General features: G+C 37.1%; 3 protein-coding genes and 3 long non-coding RNA genes across 13 annotated transcripts in view; 3 read left to right on the top strand and 3 right to left on the bottom strand.

Moving 5' to 3' along the window:
- Positions 1-3,045, top strand: part of LOC124200124 (glutamate-gated chloride channel-like) — a 32,855-nt gene extending 29,810 nt beyond the window's left edge. For all 5 annotated transcript variants that reach the window (XM_046596237.1, XM_046596239.1, XM_046596236.1 and 2 more), the window contains 4 exons: positions 622-851; positions 1,057-1,305; positions 1,386-1,508; positions 1,674-3,045. In XM_046596237.1, coding sequence (XP_046452193.1) covers positions 622-851; positions 1,057-1,305; positions 1,386-1,508; positions 1,674-1,793 — 722 coding nt within the window. In that variant the 3' untranslated portion in view covers positions 1,794-3,045. The remainder of the gene's footprint in view (positions 1-621; positions 852-1,056; positions 1,306-1,385; positions 1,509-1,673) is intronic.
- An 882-nt stretch (positions 3,046-3,927) lies between these two features.
- LOC124200123 lies at positions 3,928-6,523 on the top strand. Of its 3 annotated transcripts, none has more exons than XR_006877163.1 (8): positions 3,928-4,036; positions 4,119-4,271; positions 4,361-4,508; positions 4,767-4,901; positions 4,992-5,160; positions 5,232-5,350; positions 5,784-6,036; positions 6,102-6,523. It is a non-coding gene; the product is annotated as an uncharacterized LOC124200123 (long non-coding RNA). The 3 variants fall into 3 exon arrangements; XR_006877162.1 differs by having other exon boundaries at positions 4,764-4,901; XR_006877164.1 differs by having other exon boundaries at positions 4,764-4,901; positions 5,232-5,361.
- A 140-nt stretch (positions 6,524-6,663) lies between these two features.
- LOC124200121 lies at positions 6,664-10,854 on the bottom strand. 2 transcript variants are annotated; one of them, XR_006877160.1, is made up of 7 exons: positions 10,683-10,854; positions 10,452-10,567; positions 8,775-10,066; positions 7,727-7,813; positions 7,542-7,663; positions 7,168-7,340; positions 6,664-7,092 (listed from the first exon to the last, which is right to left on the bottom strand). It is a non-coding gene; the product is annotated as an uncharacterized LOC124200121 (long non-coding RNA). The 2 variants fall into 2 exon arrangements; XR_006877159.1 differs by having other exon boundaries at positions 6,716-7,092; positions 7,542-7,813.
- On the top strand, positions 8,529-9,667 carry LOC124200122. The gene is made up of 2 exons (XR_006877161.1): positions 8,529-8,868; positions 9,067-9,667. It is a non-coding gene; the product is annotated as an uncharacterized LOC124200122 (long non-coding RNA).
- A 1,670-nt stretch (positions 10,855-12,524) lies between the features above and the next one.
- LOC124200114 (protein zntC-like) lies at positions 12,525-14,818 on the bottom strand. Its single transcript, XM_046596226.1, has 6 exons — positions 14,676-14,818; positions 14,220-14,464; positions 13,615-14,159; positions 13,193-13,554; positions 12,907-13,128; positions 12,525-12,844 (listed from the first exon to the last, which is right to left on the bottom strand). Exons 2-6 carry the CDS (start codon positions 14,412-14,414, stop codon positions 12,783-12,785), a joined length of 1,386 nt encoding a protein of 461 aa, XP_046452182.1. The 5' UTR covers positions 14,415-14,464; positions 14,676-14,818; the 3' UTR covers positions 12,525-12,782.
- Positions 14,819-16,580: 1,762 nt separating this feature from the next.
- LOC124200119 (cleavage stimulation factor subunit 2-like) lies at positions 16,581-17,240 on the bottom strand. Its single transcript, XM_046596235.1, has 3 exons — positions 17,081-17,240; positions 16,921-16,999; positions 16,581-16,853 (listed from the first exon to the last, which is right to left on the bottom strand). The coding sequence occupies exons 1-3, from the start codon at positions 17,094-17,096 to the stop codon at positions 16,703-16,705; spliced, it is 246 nt and encodes an 81-aa protein (XP_046452191.1). The 5' UTR covers positions 17,097-17,240; the 3' UTR covers positions 16,581-16,702.
- Positions 17,241-17,733: the final 493 nt, after the last annotated feature.

The raw sequence follows: 17,733 nt of genomic DNA, 5'->3' as shown, positions 1-17,733 counted from the left end.
AGTCTTTCAACGTTGTTTCTCCGTCGCAAGAAGAAAGAGAGAAAAAACAAATATGATTGACGGAAATTCCGAAATGAATAAGATGAAAAACGTGAGGGAAATAATATGTGTCTGAGACTCTTGTGTTTATAGGGAAAAAAGTAATCGATCGCGCGCGGAGAAACGGTTAATGGCAATTGAATTATTAATCCCGACTGCTGTAGTTCATCGAAGATGTTTTTGAACGTGATCAGTTTGGGGGGTAACTTCGTTAACAAGCGTCAGCAACCTTCCGGTGCAGTGTGTTTTCCTGTTAAACATATACTACACAGAGCGTGCTATCTAATAATAATGTGATTCGTCTATCGTTGGCGATAATGGCGTCGTGCCAACTTTGCTATATATCCAAGAATTGAAAACTCTTTTACGTCGCGCCGTAAAAAGAAGCAATCCAATTATATTCTGATTAGCTTCCTCCACGTGTGCCCCTAATTAAAATGGCGAGCGTCTCTAACGGAATAAAATACCGGGAAACAAAAGAGTCGGATAACTGAAAACAATCGCCAAAATCATCAAAATGTTGCCGCAATTCATTCATCCATTTGATTGTTGATCTGATCTGTTCTGTTCTGTTCCCTATAGGAGCGTATTCGTGCCTGAAAGTGAACTTGATGTTCAAACGCGAGTTCTCCTACTACCTGATCCAGATCTACATTCCCTGCTGCATGTTGGTCATCGTCTCGTGGGTTTCGTTTTGGCTGGACGCCAACGCCGTTCCGGCTCGCGTCTCGCTCGGGGTCACCACTCTGCTGACCATGGCCACTCAGACTACTGGCATCAACAACTCACTGCCGCCCGTCTCCTACACTAAGGTATATGATCAACAAAGAAGTTGATTTACTTGTCGACATGCCACAGGCCCAGTCGACTACTCAGCCAAGTCAATAGCTTGTAAGAGAAATGCAACGGGAGCGCAGCGGCTATTACGTGAATATCCCCCCCTTTATTTTTTGGAAGTGGAGGGGGTATGGCCGGAAAGGGCGAAAAGTTAATGATCCATTTGAAATCGGGATTCAGGCCATTGACGTCTGGACTGGTGTTTGCCTGACGTTCGTCTTTGGGGCCCTACTGGAGTTCGCCCTGGTGAATTACGCTTCACGATCAGATGCCCACCGGGAGAAACTGAAGAAACAGAGACGCCAGTGGGAAATGGAGCGCGAACGAGAGCGCCAAGCGGCTTTCGAAGCCGCCGCTCAAGCCCAGGCACAAGCCCAACAAGTCAGCGATAATCGTCTGGACGACGGGATCACAACATTTGCGTACATGGTAAATAATTAGGACGACGACGACAAGATTTTTCAAAGTTCAGCCAATTATATTTTTTTAAATTTGATATTTATTTATAGAAACCCCTACCTCGCCTACGAGGTGAGTGCCCGATGGCTATAGACAAACGCTACGAGTTCCATTTGGCCGCTGGTAGCGGCCACCATCACAGCAGCAGTTGCTGGAGGTCGTGGATCTCTAAAGTAAGGACGGGCTCGGCTTTGCCACAACTTCATATTTCGTCCATACAAGTTTCAATCTTGAGTCCTGGTGCACTTGAATGAAAAATATCGTTAATATACTGCCTCTTAGGCAGACATGGTTTCTCATTTCTCATATATTTTTCCCCTATTTTCTTTTTCAAATAGTTTCCATCCCGTTCCAAGCGCATTGACGTCATGTCTCGCATCATTTTCCCCGTGGTCTTCGCTCTCTTCAACTTCGCTTATTGGGGGACGTACCTGTTTTTCGAGAACGAGGACGACTGAAGACGATCCTGATCAGATTGGCGAAAAACGTTCGTTGCTCTCAGACGATGCGATCCGGCCATACACTTCTTATTAAACGTCGGCCGGGGGTTGGGCCAATATTCCTTCTCCACATCAACTCTCACACCCCAGCACATGCTATAACTGCGTATGACAACTATTCTCCTTAAACAAACCAAACCAAAACAAAAAACAAAATGTGTTGGCGGTCATCAATCTAAGCGAACCAAGAATCTGCTGTTCTTTTATATATTTATATATATACAACATATAATACGCGACAAGTCTGTTACAATGTAAGAATGTTTAAACCAAATATCTTTAGTCGTCTACATCACCAACAACGCACGCACACACTGATTGTCTTTGAGTTAGGCGCCGAGGTGTGTCCGTCCCGTTTGGGGGTGCAATCAACATCAAAAGTGACAAGAAACATTTTCTTTTATTATTTTTTCTTTTTTGCTTTTTTCGGCTCAATTTTTGCTCGCTCGCGCAACACTGAATCGGTGAAATCATTCATAGATTATGATATTATTATGCTGTATGTAAATGATGCCGTTTGTAATCCTTTTTCTATTGTAATTTATATTCGCTCTGTCTGAAGAAGAAGAAAAGAAAAAATAAGAAAAGCCCAAAAAACCTTTCACGGATGTAAACTGTGACACGTAAAATATTCCTCGGTTTACATTATGTGTGTGTGTGTGTGTGTATTTTTGATTGACCTCATCACGGCAAACGACAAGATAAAAGTTCCAACGGTCTTTCTCCATTTCAAAAGACAATCTCCCCAGCACTCTTCTTATTTCCTTCATGATTTCGTGGACTTTTCCAGTTCCTTTTTCCTCTCGACAGGCTTTTGTTTCCCCTTTCTTCGAATTGCTCTCTCGCTCAGTGACAGCAAGCAAGAGCCATATAATGAATTCATCCCGCAACTTCTCCATTTTCCATAACCAAATGATGTCCCCGTATGTAGTATAGTGTGCCGCTAAATTATACTACTGCACTACATTTAAACCCAGTTGGAAATGAATTCAACTCAAAGGATAATGGAGATATATGTGTGTATATATATATTGATATCATCCGTTTGACTGGGTCTAGATGAAGACAAAAAGTTCTTTGTCGTGCATTGTGTATAATAAAAGACAAAAATCCAGAGAAACCAAACGCCACAAAAATCTCGAGAAAAGAAAATGACTAACGTGAACCAAACGATGAATACATATGAAAGGCATTCGCTGTTTAACCTAAAGCTTTTGACTCGTTTCCCTTATTTAAACAAGGTTGGAGAAATTAGAATCGTAACGAAATTTAACGCCGGTTTCAAGCACTCCGATGCGCAAGTGGAGTATATAGATCACTTGACGTCGCTTTGGCATAACGTCATTTGCAATGTACATACTCATAAATACGGTACTTATTACTTCACATGTTTGAAGATATAAATATCTATGGAGAGTGGAAGAGGGCGAGAAAATTTGACTCGCTGCATATTATTACGGCTGGGTAATTCCACATTAACATACACTCCAGCATTCAGGCGCTTCTTAAAGGTGAGATATTTATAGTCTTATTATGCATAATCGATCCAATTAGTTATATTCTACTATAGTTCATAACTATAGTTCATAATGTGACTTAAAAATATGGACTACGTGCTTAAAGTCGCGCATTTCGGACAGGCCTAATCGGTCTTGTTTGAATACCTTAACCTTTCCCGCGACCACGCGACCACTTAGAAGTAGGCTGCTTCAAGACTGAAAATTCCTCGTTCGTTCAAGCGGAATCAAAGGAAAAATTGTAAGCAATTGTTTTGAAAAACACAACTAATTTACTAAGGCTGTTAAGACTAAGAATACCTTTTCCCAATTAACGATACGACTTTAACAGACAGAAATTCCATATCAAAGTAATAAAGTTTAGATGTTTTTTTAGGCTTTTTTAAGGGTTTATGCTTATCATTATTATATGGTTATTGGTTAATCATAATTAATTTTTTTTTTTAATAATTAATCTAGAAAAATAATGATTTTTTTATTGCAACTTGGCAAGGGAGAACTTCACTTCAGGTCACCAGTGGCGCTAGTTGTATACGACTTCTGCTGGTTTTCACATTGTGACTTCTAACTTGTGAGTGTGAGTTTGTATCCAGTGCTGGAGCTGTGATTATCAGAGAAGAGATGACTCCGCCATTACTTTTCAAGACATTGTTTGAGAATGTAAAACTTTCCTGATATTAAAAGGTGATTCCAATTGTATCATGCTTGTATTCTTTAAATCTAAAGTCATTAATTGTTGTAAATTTGTTGTGTGGCGAAATTACAGGCATGCTACAGCCTTCAACTTATACTTGGCAATTCTATCTAAACACGTGGCCTGAAAACGCTGTACATTTTCCCAAAATGTCGTCTCTTTGGCTGTGCTGCATGTACCAGCTGTACGTTTCGTACTATACTGAAATGCTTTAGAACAGTTAAAGTAATTTCATTGATCAATTTTTATTAAACATTTAGTTATCTGATGGTTTGTTTCTGATTGTAATTGAGTTTTTATTTTTCTATTGACAGGCTGGTGAAGTCTGAGCTTCTTCATTTTAGTTTTGTGCGCACATGGATGTTTTGCAGCCAGCTGGCAAAAGGTGTTCCCATTGCAGGCTTGCAACTTGTATGGGTTGTAGCTTTCGTCACATTCAGTAACACCTCTTAACAGATTAAAGTAAGTATTTTGATAAACTTTTTTTTTACAGTAAGGCTACTCATTAACTTTGTTGATGTCTACTTGTTTAGCTTGTTGCTTTACATCTGTTCACTTTTCAGTTAAAAGTGCCAGTTGTTAATTTCTTTGTAATGTAAAAGTAATTTTTAGGGATGGCTTAGTTTAACTATGCTTCTGTCATTTTGTTTATGTCACACATGAGTGACTTTATTGAGTGAATTTATTTTCTGATAATAATTGAGTTTTTTCCCCTAGTAGCATTACAGCCTCTTGTCTAAGCCTCTTTGTGGCAGTCTATTGTGCAAATGGATTTGGTGTTGCCAGTTGGTGTTATCAGACTCAGATGGTGAGCTGTTGAATGCAGACTCTGGTACCGATCGTTCGTTCATTTAAGTATGGGCCATTCAGTCGTTCGTTTCTGCTAAGATTGAGAAATCTTAAATCTGTCGCTTTTCACTAAGTGTGTAAAATTCTGTCCACCAGGTGGCGGAGTGTCTGCTCTTGAGTGAGTGACGAGATTCTTCCATTTGCTCTTGAGACAGCGGACGGGAATGTGTTGCTGGTGGTGTTTGTCGCTTATACATTTAAAACGATTGAAGTGTTCCCACGCCATTCGACCAAGCTGAAACGAAAGTAAACAACTCCAAAGCAAGTAAGTGAATCGTAAGAGTTTTTGCTTTTCGAAAAGTGCATTTTCTTATACTTATCCTTATTTTGTAAAAGCATGTCGAAGATCTTGCCTTTCTGCACGTGGTCGCTGCTGTGTCATGAAGATGCGGCTATGAGAGGGTCTCTACTATATTGCAAGACCATAATGTGATGAAATCAGGAAATCTGAAATGGTAATAACCTGGTAATGATATTTTTTTATAAATTAAGTGGGTAAGCAGCTTAGCATTATTTTCTTGATGTGACAAGAGACATGATATTTCGTGCTTCCTTTTAAGACAGCTTGTCCTGCTTGTGTGTAAAGTTCTTGTAAAGAGTTGTAATTTATTTTATCAAACAGAGTAGAAATTCCTGTCATTATTTAAAACTTGAAATGAAGCATTCATGAGGTGATTGTTGATCATTTTCTTGATTGGTTTTTCTCTCATTTGAGTTCAATTTTAAGTAAATCACTGACTTTACTATTAAGTGTAAACCATTTACTTTATGTAAGCTTAAGTCAAATATCACTTCAATCTTCTGCTTCATTTGGTAAATTTTATTATTAGTATCTTATTTTCATGTTTCAACATGTTATTGGTTCATTAATGCTCTTTTGCTGTGTAGGATTTCATGGTGTGCTGTAGTGTGCTGGTTTCAGTCATTTATCAGTTGGCAGATGTACTAGAATGGAGTTTGTGCAGATTAGCAGTTCAAGTTTCATCATCACACTGTGTCCGTGTGTTATTTGCCTAAGCTTGTGTTCATGCTGTGTTGAACAGTTGGTGAAAATAGTCAATGTTGGCTGATAACCATAGCATCATTTTATCCGCTACATTTCGTCGATATGACATCTTTAGCTTCTTGTACCGGCGTTGAGGTAATACTTGTTGAAAGGTTTCATTTTATTATTGATTTGTAATGAAATTTCGATTTTCGTTTCAGTTTAATCGTTCGCCGTCCTTCCATAGTTGAAATTGAAGAGAGGTTGTTGAAATTCAAGACTGATAAATTTTTAAAATGGAGATGAATTAGAAGTGCATATCTATGCTCTCTCCCTCCCCGTTTCCTTAAGTAAACAGAACCAACTCTCCCCTCTCGGTGGTTGATAACCTGTTGTGATAATTGTGATGAGGGGCATTATCTGTAGAAACTTAGAAGGCTATGAGTGAAATCCTCCCAAGAACAATTTGCTCACTTTATAATTTCAACTCTTCTCTTTTTTTTTTTTTGCTGTGATAAATTGCTCCTTTAACATCTGTTTTCCTACCCCTGACTCTTCCATCTGCTAACTTTGTCCTATGTTAAAATATTCTGAAGTATCTGTTAACTTATTACCACATATACAATTGCTTTGTTATGATTTAATTACACATCTAAAATAAATGATATTTTTGAAAACCAACTAACGACGAAAACTTTTAATTTAATTAAATCTAATTAAATAAATTAATCGATTGAATATAAATAAATTAACTTTAATTTATTTAATTATAATATATTATACTTTAATTCAATTAAATTAATTTATTCATTTAAATGTAGTTAAAATACGAGAATTCAATTAACAGACCGTCCGGTTCGAAACTTGTCTTTATTTGCAAGTCCCATACAGTGTTATTCTGAATGTGGAATTAGAAAATCCAACAACCAGAATTGATTTATAGGACTTGCAGGCAGCCAATCAAGGCAGGGGGAGACACTGCCTTAATTGACTGCGACCAGGGAGCCAGTGGTTAAGAGAAACAGGAAAAAGAGCAAAGAGTTGAGGAATAGTTGGTTAATTAGGGAAACGGAGCCACAGAAAAGAAGGGAGCCCAGATATGCACTTGTAATTTATCTAACTACACATATTAATCTTGTATTATAGCATTCTCTTGTTGATTTTCACCAAAATGATGAAGATGAAGTCCATGACAAGTAGCGAAGGATTGCCCTGTAAGCAGAATGAACATTTATTTGGATGAAAATAATATTCAAACAAGATTGTAGCGACAGAAAGCAATTATACCTCAAATCAAGAGGGCCATGTAAGGAAGTAAAAAGGGAGATTCAAGGGTAGCAGCCAACAGGTCAGCAAACAAGGAACCTTGTTGACTGTATAGTCCTTGTCCTTCTCTTGAAAGAACATGATTTCTCATAAAGTCTGTCTGTCTGCCAATTGAGAAACCTGTAATTTAAAACCTGTACATAAAATAAAAAATGAGTCATCTTGCTCATGTCAATGTAATTGGTGTTTATGATCTTAATAAAATAAATAAACAGTTATCAGTATACACTTGAAGTCGTCTCTTAAACATTAGATAGACTTAAGCCCAGATCAATACTTAAAATACATACGAGACTGCTACGAAAAAATTTCAGTGACATGAAAAGTGAACTTACACATGAAACCAGCAATCAGTTATCCAAGGTTCTCTAGAAGATGGAATGAGAGATTGCTCCATGCTGGGGCTGGTGATCTGGCAAGTCCCATAGAATGATTCAGCCGATAACAGTGATGAATACTAATAAAAGATGAGAAGACTATGTTCCAGCAATACTTTACTAAAGCTGGCATTGGTTGTTACCACTCTGTCAATTGGATGACATATTCAGTATGATACCAGGATTTTTAACACAATAGTTGACAGTACATGCACCTTTCACATTTCCTCCTGGAAATGGATGAGAAATAATGATGTTATTAAACACATAAACGGAAAAGAACACATGCCAAACAAATTGTACAGGAAATCTAGTCAATTTACCAACGAATTCATCGGTAATTTTCGAAGAAGATAGCTGTAACTGAACTTTTGACAACGAACCGCCATAAGCCCATATCTGACACAACATTCTTTCACGCCATCTATTTGACACGGCCAAAACTCACTATCTAAAGGACTGGCCTTAGATAGTCAAAAGTAAAAAAAGTAATCAAAAAGACCATTTCTCTTTGCTTAAAATTAGTACGAAGTGTTTAGAATTTTACAGAGAACAAAGCTCACTTGTTAGTTTTATGCAAATTTTCCGGAAGTATACCGGAAGTAAGCGATAGCGCCTTAACCATTGAGCTGTCGTCAAAAGAAACCAAATATTCGTGATCTACGTAAAATTTGGGGTCGATTAGGTGTAATTTAAGTGAAATCCAGATTTTGGTCAAAATCGAGATTTTTCCTGAACTATAGTTCAGGATAATTCTCGAAACCGGAAGTACGCGTACGTAGAAAAACAAACATGAACTTTACCACAAATTTGACGAGGATCTCGAATATGTGGTTATTTTGTGCGTAAGATGAATATTTACTTAACTACTGACTGAAATTTGAAAACCGGAAGTAGAAAAAAAAACACATTATTAAAAATCTAACAAGTGAGCTTTGTTGCTGAAACAGAAACTAATAGTAATCACCCAACATTTTTTTGAAGTAGCATTGAGAAAATTCTTCAAAGATGTGGAAAGTAAGCGTATTTAAACTGAGCGGAAAATTATCAAAAGCTATGCTGTCTAGCGTCAAAAAAAGAAACTTCTAATAGTAACATGAAAACACAAAACAATGTCAACTATAGCTCGTTGACACTCACTTAGTCACTTGAAAGAACTAACAAACAAAGGCAAATAACTGTGATACTCACGTCATAATCTCCCCTTTAAGGTTGTATCTCGTCTTCACCAAAAAGCCACCACGTACAGTCAGCATCACACATCACAACAGACGAAATCCCCAAGGTATAATGCTTCCACAATGAAGAGTGCATAGCTACATGCTTCTACAAATGTTAGAGATTCCAGATTGGTAACGAAATATCGTATACTGCTACCTTGACCGGTTTTACGTACGGTATCACCTTTTTAACTTTTAACTTCATTCCTGTCACTCTGCACTTTGCCTAACTTGTGATAAATCTTTCTTTTCCTCTGTATAAGGTTTTGACGGCCATTGATGTTCACGCTGTTAATTGAGATGCTGCCTAATGAGGAGATGGTGAAAGGGGTGCTTTAAGTTGTTGCTGAAGCTGCTGTTGCTGCCCTTGGTGTCACAATGCAATGTGTTGTCCATTACTTTGTCTGTCTTGTCAATTTTTTTCCGACTCTGTCACTCAAATCTAATCCATGCAGTAATTGCAGTATTGCACTGCAAAGCAACCTGATCTCATGATCTACGAGTAATTCAATCGACAACTGCTAGATAAAATAACTTTCTGCGGCAAACAAATAATAACGCTGTGTGATTATCGCGGTTGAGAAAGCAACAGGCCCTCTGCCATCAAACAAAATTATATGATTCTTATGTTTAATTTAATTGGTTGGTGCAGTACATATTATTGTAAATCAATTTAAAAAAAAAAAAACATTAGAAAAGAAACAAATCATTAAGTTGGGAAATGTAAATATGTAATATACATAAATAATTTTTTAATAAAATAATTTCATAAAGAAAATGCAGCTGTTTAAATCGTATTGATACTATTATGTACATGTTTATCATCCCTTATCACAAATATCAATTTTACCTTCTTTAACTTAATATTATCAATGTTGAATTTTCCATGCAAAATTCAGTCTATCAAGACAGGGGGAGACATTGATTGACTGTGCCCAGGGAGATGACCTGGACAAGGAAGAAGAGAGGAGTGCTAGACCAGTTTTGCTGGGGAGCGATTAGTCATAGAAAGGGAAACAGGGTCACAGAAAAGAAGATAATATGCACTTGTCTACATCATAGACTACTTCAAACAATACACTTATCAGAAACAAGTACAACAATATTTGTCAGATCACCAGCGGCATCACAGACTCCATGCAACAGCTGAACCTGATTAGACAAAAGACAACATCTTGCAGTCTTGCACCGGCTGGCCGAAACCAAAAAACCATGTGTTGTGTTAGACAGCAATGAAGAAGAGATTTTACCTGGCTTTTAAACCTATTTTAACAGAAATTACTATTATATTGAGGAACAGAATCAACAGATATCTAATGTTTCAACCCATTAACAGGAGTAAAGTTGAATTAAATTAAGCAGTCCCTCAAAATTATTTTAATACAAGACATTTTACAAAGAAGTCTTCACTATTCGTTAACAAGATTTTCCGAAAATCTTGTTAACTGAAATAGTAATTGGAAAATCATTTTCCAATTACTAAAAAAATAAAAAAGATGATTTTTAATCATGTAAATCACATGTACACAGAATTCACTTAAAATTCTACAAAAGTGAACAAAGGAATTTACTCTCACTCTAGTCTTCAACCAATAAATCTGTAGCTTATTTTTAGAGAAATTAATCAACATAATTTCAATAAAATTACCATTTCAAGAAGTCTTCATGCAATTCCACTTCAGGTCTGGCTTATGAGTTTCAGGATGACACACCAGATCTATAGACTGTGCACAGCAGTCTGATGCATACCATTGCCACCAAGTCCTGTGAGTAAAAAGCGAAAATTAATAATGAAAATTAAGTAAAACTATGTACAGATATAAAAGAAAACATATAAAGAAAGAAAAAAAAGTAAATAGTTATGGCAAGTTTAACTCACAAATTTTGAGTTGAAATTTAGATTGAATCCAAGCAACAGAAAATTCTTTAAACCGTCAAAAGTTTGTAAAATTGAGTGGGAATTAGTTTAATTGAAAGAAAAATTAGAACTCAGCACAAGCTGATTAAGCCGGTGACTATCTTTTCAAAAAAAACTCTAGAAGCAAAACTTTTATTACTAGAACAAAGTTGAAGTTGTGACCTAAATAAAACATTTTAATAAAACAATGAGACTCCCAGTTTCAATGAACCAATAAAGATCTCAATCAAATTACCATTTCGAATTCTTCAATTACCATTCAATTAATTCTTCAATTGCTGTTGCACTTTAGGTAATGCTTGCACACTTCAGAGGACTACACCTGCTCCATAGACTACATGCAGCAGCTCCAAATTCACTTTCACCAGAGCTGGCTGCAACAAAACCACATGCATGACAGCAATGAAACTCAAACTCAGACATAGCTGTGTTATTAAAAAGCATATGATGTACACAAGTTTGAAAAAAAATTACATTTGTAATTTTATTAAATCTACAAAGTCTTTTTTTCAATTTTCATTAAGGAAGGTTTAGTTCAAATGAAAATACCTAGTAAGCAGACGACTAAGAAAAACACAATAATCACACGCCATCTATTTTCGAGAAAGAAGACTTAACACCTTGTATTTCACCTTGAAAACTCTATCCATAATTCCATACATAATTCCATATTCTGTCATTACTTCCGGGTCCTAAATTACATTGTTCTCCAACACGTTAACTATTGACCTGACGAACCTGATTTTTGTAATCCATGTTCAAACCTAGTTCAGTGCCGTACTTTACATAGATATGCGGTGTGTGAAAAATCAAATGGCATGCATTATTTAAGTGACTTGTAGTTTGTTTTTTGTATACGTTCGATTGCACTTGGCTATTAGTGATATGTTTAATTTTTTTTTATTATGTCCTTATGGGCTGGGTGCTTATTTGACATGGGGGATGGGCGATAATAAGAAATGTTATTACAACATTTATCAACCTACTTTACAACGCACATGACGTTGCTCAATTATTTATATTAAAAAACGTTAATCTTGTACAATCAAATGAGCATGGTTTAAGCAATAAACCATTGATCAGTAGATTTTAAAACAACTGTTTCTCTTCCGTCACTCTCGTGGATTCGAAACTCTTCCGAAACGGGCACCCACTTGATGCTGAGACCATGACAAATAGTATCCATCACACTCCAGCCGTACTTCATGCTGCGGCAATACTCGTAAACTTTCGAACCTGACTCTTCTTGTTCAATCATGAAAACAATCTCGGGAGCAAAAAGAAGGGCTTCAATCTTATGTTCTGAGTACCAACCAAGACCGTGATGGGGCTGATAGATGACGGCCACTTTGCCATCGCGTATCACTCGTGGGGCACGTGTAATTCGGGAATTGGGAATAAAATGTCCATGGGAAACCTCTGTTTCTTGTCCAGACTTTCTCTTTTTCTTTATTCCCAATTCTAGGTGGACTGAAGGGGATAAATCTTTCTCCATTCCTTAAATTACGGCAACGAAACAATGAGTTAATAAGTAATTGTTAGTATCCGCCAACAAACTAATTAAAATAATTGTTTTGCCTACCTGTTGTGTGATGTTGATACCCTAATTCGCGTATTATGAATGCGTGGTGATGCTCTTCTAAACTCTGTCGAAGGAATATAGGAAATGGGTTATAAAATAATGAATGGTCGACGTATTAACTCTAGACAACGTTGTTTGATTCGTTAGACCAACGTATATCGCATCGACATTCTTTTATCAATGAATTTAGACGTGGGAGTCTGAGATTGAGAAATTTCCTGTGTGATAAAAAAAAATTGTATTGTACGCCGCATTCGGTTTCGTAATTATTGCATACAAAGGCTCTATAAAGCTAACGATTTCCTATCAAAATGAGATCATGCACAGTTCGGTAAAAATAGTGATCACGCCTAATCCTTTACTGTGCACAATAGCAAATTCTCCTTTGCTTTTGTTTGTCCATGATCGATAAAATATGGAAGTAAGGTAAAATACTGAGAAAAAAAATTCAAAACAAACGGCCAATTTAAATTGTGTGGTCACGTTCCTTGACTAGTGACATTCAATTTCGTGTCGTCCAAACCTAAATTTGATTCCGTGGCTAAATACAAATTTCCATTTAGTTATCAAAACGCCAAAGATTATTAGTTGCTGTAATATTACTTAATAATTGAAGTCCCATGATTGCCAAGAATCCCAAAACGAGCAGTGTCCACTGAATTAAACCAACGGTGGATTTAGATCGTTCGCGCTCGAGTATTTCGAAAAAAGCAACGTAAAGGATGGTTCCACAGGCAAGACCTTGCATAATTAACGAGCTCAGCGAATCAGTCACATTCTCATCACCGGAGCTGGCAGAAGTCATGATGATGCCAATACCGATTCCTAGGATCCGAAAAAATTAAAATGTTCATGCCGTTGTCGTCTAGTTAAAGAAAGCGTTACTTACCCAATGGAGTAACGAGTGAGAAGACGAGGATGTAAATGGTATGCATTAAGACTTTGACACCGCTGGTCGATAATTCCAGCCCAACACAAAACGAGATGACGAATTTATGACTGGCAACAGCGGCAAAAAGCTGCAAAACGCCGGACTGATTCTTCTGCAGACCGACTGCTACTCCTTCCAGTATTTCATGTAGCGATAAAGCGACGATGAAAAGTAATCCTCTTAGCGGAGCTCCAACGCAGTGTCCATTGCCCATCATCAATCCATGATGATGATGCAAATCGTGACTGTGATTACCACCCGACTGAGAACGTTGCAGTGTTGTGTTATTAACTTCTTTCACCCAGTGTTTCTGTTTTAAGCTACAAAAACCACTACATATTTTAAAACCTTTTCATTCCAATTTAAATCAAATATCTTACCTTTGACTACTTCCGGAATGTGGATTACGGTTCACCAAGTGGTTATTTTCCTGCGGCAGGACGCTGCTTTCTGCGGGTCCGAATGTCCCGTATCCATCGTTCCTTTCAATGGGATCCAAGTTATTGTGAATTGCAGAGCACGCGCTACTAGCTTTGCTGGAATAGCATTTCGAAGAAGAACATCCTTCTCCTTCGGTAACGTCTCTACAAAATTCCTTTTCAGTGCAGTCTAGTTGGCAGATGGTAGAGCCTTGGCAAGATGAGTCTCCGTCCGTTTTTTGACAACCGGAAGGTTCGCAAGGAGGAGCTGGACCTTCAAGACTAACCGGACAACCGCGAATTGAAACAGCCCGGTGAATGGACACGTCCTCCTTGTTGTGGGCATGACGATCAGCCATCAAGTGCGCCAGTTCCTCCACAAAATAGACGAGAAAGAAACCTCCACAGATGACTACAATACCAAGTGCTAGATTAATGTCGATTCCATTTTCTTTTGCATATTTCTGCCATCCTTCGTGGACTTCCGGTAACATGTGGAGAAATCCCTAATAATGTAGACTATGATTACTTATTTAAGGCGCCGAAAAATTAAATTAAATTCATACCGTCCCCATTAAGACTCCTCCGCCGAAACACAACATTCCCGAGACAACCGTCTTGGTAAACGGTGACATGACATCGCCAGTTAATGTCGGTGTAAGACCTAGTTTTCTTAGAATCACCACAGGTAATAAACCAAGAAAAATTGACACTAGCCCAAGCACCGACATCGTTAACAATTTGGATTCCAGCAAATTCATTTTCAACAGTTGCGGCGATGGGTCATTAATAAAATTCCAGCACAGAACACCTGGTCGATGACAAGAAAATTTACTTTGATGTGATACAATTAAAAAATACAATAAACTATTTTGTAGTGATAAATGTCTTCTGTCAACTTGTTTTCAAATTTAAGTTTAACGTGATCAGTTGGCATACACACTTGTGTTTCTTCTGCGTCAGAAGAACAAATATATGACGCACAGATAATTTTTAAAAAGTTGTACATAATAAACTTTTACCTGATGGGATTTAACAGTTTCCAATCCAATTTCTAGGAACTAACTAAAAGGGAAAATAGCAGTGTCGTGCTCACAGTTGCTATGTGGCCATCCAGTCTGGAAGATGAATCACTATACACTGACTAAAATACACTAGACATGTATATCTATCCTACTATCCTATTGGAATTTCCTTCCGAGTTGTTCCCATGAGATGGAGACAACAAAGAATGCAAGGCAAGAAAAGAAACGCCCCCCATATCCCACCTGTGGGACATGATAGATTTGGCGACCTTGTGAGTCCACCTTGACAGCGAAACGTTTTATTTCTGTAAACATAGTGCACGCGATGGCGCCATTCATTTAAACATGTGCTTGGTTGCATATTTACTACGCGCATTGGATTGCTAACGAACCTGTTGATGCAAGGGAAATCAATAAAAAGCTTTTAAAAATTCATTCATTTTCATCGATAAACCTTCTTGGTTACCATTGCAGTATTCAAATGTTTCTCATCTATGCACTTGCATCAGCCCTTTGTGATTCAAGGTTTATTTTGCGAGTGGAAATCTGAACTAACTTAACGGAAATCTATCTAACCATTCTCAGATATCACACGGCTTCTGGTTTAATATATTTTTTGTAAATTAAGTAGTTGAAGAAATTAGATACTTACTTTATTTTCGGATTTGATATCCGAATATCAGAGATGGTGTAAATTCGTAGCATGCAACCTGTTAAATTTTGTTTCCAAGTATTCACATGCAGCTCTTTTCTTGATACGCGAAAACTTATCACCAAGCGATCCATGTTGTAGAATGCTGCTAACACAAATATCTAAAATGATAGCATACTTGTAAAATTGATAGAAAGATTTTAAGTGACATACAGTCGGTGCATAGAGCTGTCAATTAGCACTACTGATATAGTGCATTCGATGTCGTCCACTTTGGCGGCCAATCTGTAACTTACACCATGAAAATAAATTAAGAGTTTAATGAAATCAATAAATTGGGTGAGCACGCTGATTTAACCAAAAACCATTGGTTAGGGCGGATCGACAACAGCATCTAGACAGTAGTGTGTGTTGGTACTTGGTAGTCATGGTAAACCACTAAAGCCTTGAATCAAATAAAGAGTTTATAGCTAAGGAAAGTGGACACTATCAAACACGTGGACCAGCAAAGCAATGCAACATAAATTGCTATTAACGTCTCGCCTCACTAGTTTTAACCTGGCTAACATCTTCCTTATACAAACACTGGTGTAAAGACGTTTTACGGACTTACTCGCTAACAGAGATTCTATTCAGTGTTTTTCGACACATTCTTTAAAGCAAATTTCCTTAAAACGCACGCAACTTTTAACCTGTTGGGGAAGCTTTACGTTTTCTATCACTTTACGCCATGTTTGGTGTTTTACCAGATAACCTGTTCAACATGTTGCTTCACTATCCAAAGAAAATTATCGTTACTTTCTCTACTTGCCCTATTTCCGAACTAGACAAGCACTGAAGCTAAATTTCAAATTTTTCTACTCACCTACTGAATAACAGAAGGGCACTAACGATAAGATTTGCTTATGCATTGGCTTTGAACTAACTTCTAAATCTAGCTAGATTCACAGGAAACTTTAATTATACGACATTGCCTCGTTTATTATGCGGGTATGGAAACCGAACAAGAAGTAAGCATGTGAGAATGTTGAACTGGACCACGTGTAGCCAAAAATTTTCCGTACACTAAGGATTTAACCACGTTAAGCCAATCTTAACTGTCAATTAAACCCTCATAACCAAATCCAAGCCACGTCAGAGAAAAAGGGACAAAACTAACCATCTGAAGAATTATGAAATTATCTCAATAGAAAATGGATAAAAATGAAGTGGACAGTTGGGATGCCAATTGGACATTAAAACTGCAAAGGGACAGAAAAAGAATTGATTTATTGGATCCTTTTTAAACATTGTTTCTTGATCTTAATAGAAATGGAGACGCAGCATGGAAAGCAGAGCAATCTTCTGTGGTGCAGTTGACTCGCAAGTGCAATTACTTTCGGTTGGCAGAGTCAACTCGCAGACTTCTGCCATTGAGCTCATAGCCATTGAGGTTTCTCATGGCAGTCTGAGCAGAGTCTGGGCTCTGGAATTCACAGAAGCCAAAACCCCTGGAACGACCAGTTTCGCGATCTTGGACAATCCTAAATTTAATTCAAACACAATATAAATAATGTTTCTACAATCACATCAGTAAGAGCATTTCATTACCTGAATGAGACCACGGGGCCGGCCTCGCTGAAAATGGCCTTAAGCTGATCTTCAGAGACGCCATAAGGAATGTTACCAACTAAATAAAAATATACAAGATGACGATGGCACACAATACAAATGCAATGACAAGAAAGACCAGGTTAAAATATAAACTTACCGAATACTGATGCCATTGTTGATTGGGATTTTAAGACTTCAAGACTTGAAAGAGACAAAGACGAGGAGTGCTACTCTGCGTGGATAGAACGGTTGTGGGAAAGAAGCATAGAAACCACGCCGAAAATTGACAAAAAAAAATGACAGGAAACCACGACGCTGCCAGATGTTTTCATTGATCTTGTAAACAATACTCAATTAAACATAAAATACGAGAAGTTCTTTGATTTTCACAACGTATTCTATTAATTTTTAAATTTAACTTCTTAATTTTCAGTATTTTAACTTTTCTTTATGGTTTTGTATCTTAAATTTGATTTAATTTAAGTGACTTGGCTCAAACATGGCGTCCAAATTTCCGAATACAATATTTAAAAATCTGATATACTAGTAAGTTTTAGTATTCCATTAAATCAGAAATATTTCTTTAATTAATTTACTTAATTTATTAAAATGTAATTGAACTATGCAAATTAAATAAATAAATATAAAACAAAACGACTTTTGAGTCATCTAGTGAGAGATTTTGAAACAACTAGCATACATAGCGGGAGGATTTGAAAATGACTGTCTAATTCATCAACATTGACTAGGGGGGACAGTGATAGGTGGTAAAGTTTTTTATCACTACTTTCTGTCTTAGTTTAAAAATGG

This window comes from Daphnia pulex, chromosome 8, assembly GCF_021134715.1.
Source record: "Daphnia pulex isolate KAP4 chromosome 8, ASM2113471v1".
Taxonomy (NCBI): domain Eukaryota; kingdom Metazoa; phylum Arthropoda; class Branchiopoda; order Diplostraca; family Daphniidae; genus Daphnia; species Daphnia pulex.
The sequence above is the reverse complement of the archived record's forward strand: the minus strand, read 5'-3'. Positions and strand labels throughout refer to the sequence as shown.

Bases quoted from the DNA above. Each gene is read 5' to 3' on its own strand.
- LOC124200114 (XM_046596226.1), bottom strand. From the start codon at position 14,414: ATGAATTTGCTGGAATCCAAATTGTTAACGATGTCGGTGCTTGGGCTA. The intron at 14,160-14,219 runs GTATGAATTTAA...CTACATTATTAG, and splicing joins GAGGAGTCTTAATGGGGACG to GGATTTCTCCACATGTTACC. The intron at 13,555-13,614 runs GTAAGATATTTG...TGGTTTTTGTAG, and splicing joins CATTCCGGAAGTAGTCAAAG to CTTAAAACAGAAACACTGGG.
- LOC124200119 (XM_046596235.1), bottom strand. The intron at 16,854-16,920 runs GTAATGAAATGC...AATTAAATTTAG, and splicing joins GGCCCCGTGGTCTCATTCAG to GATTGTCCAAGATCGCGAAA.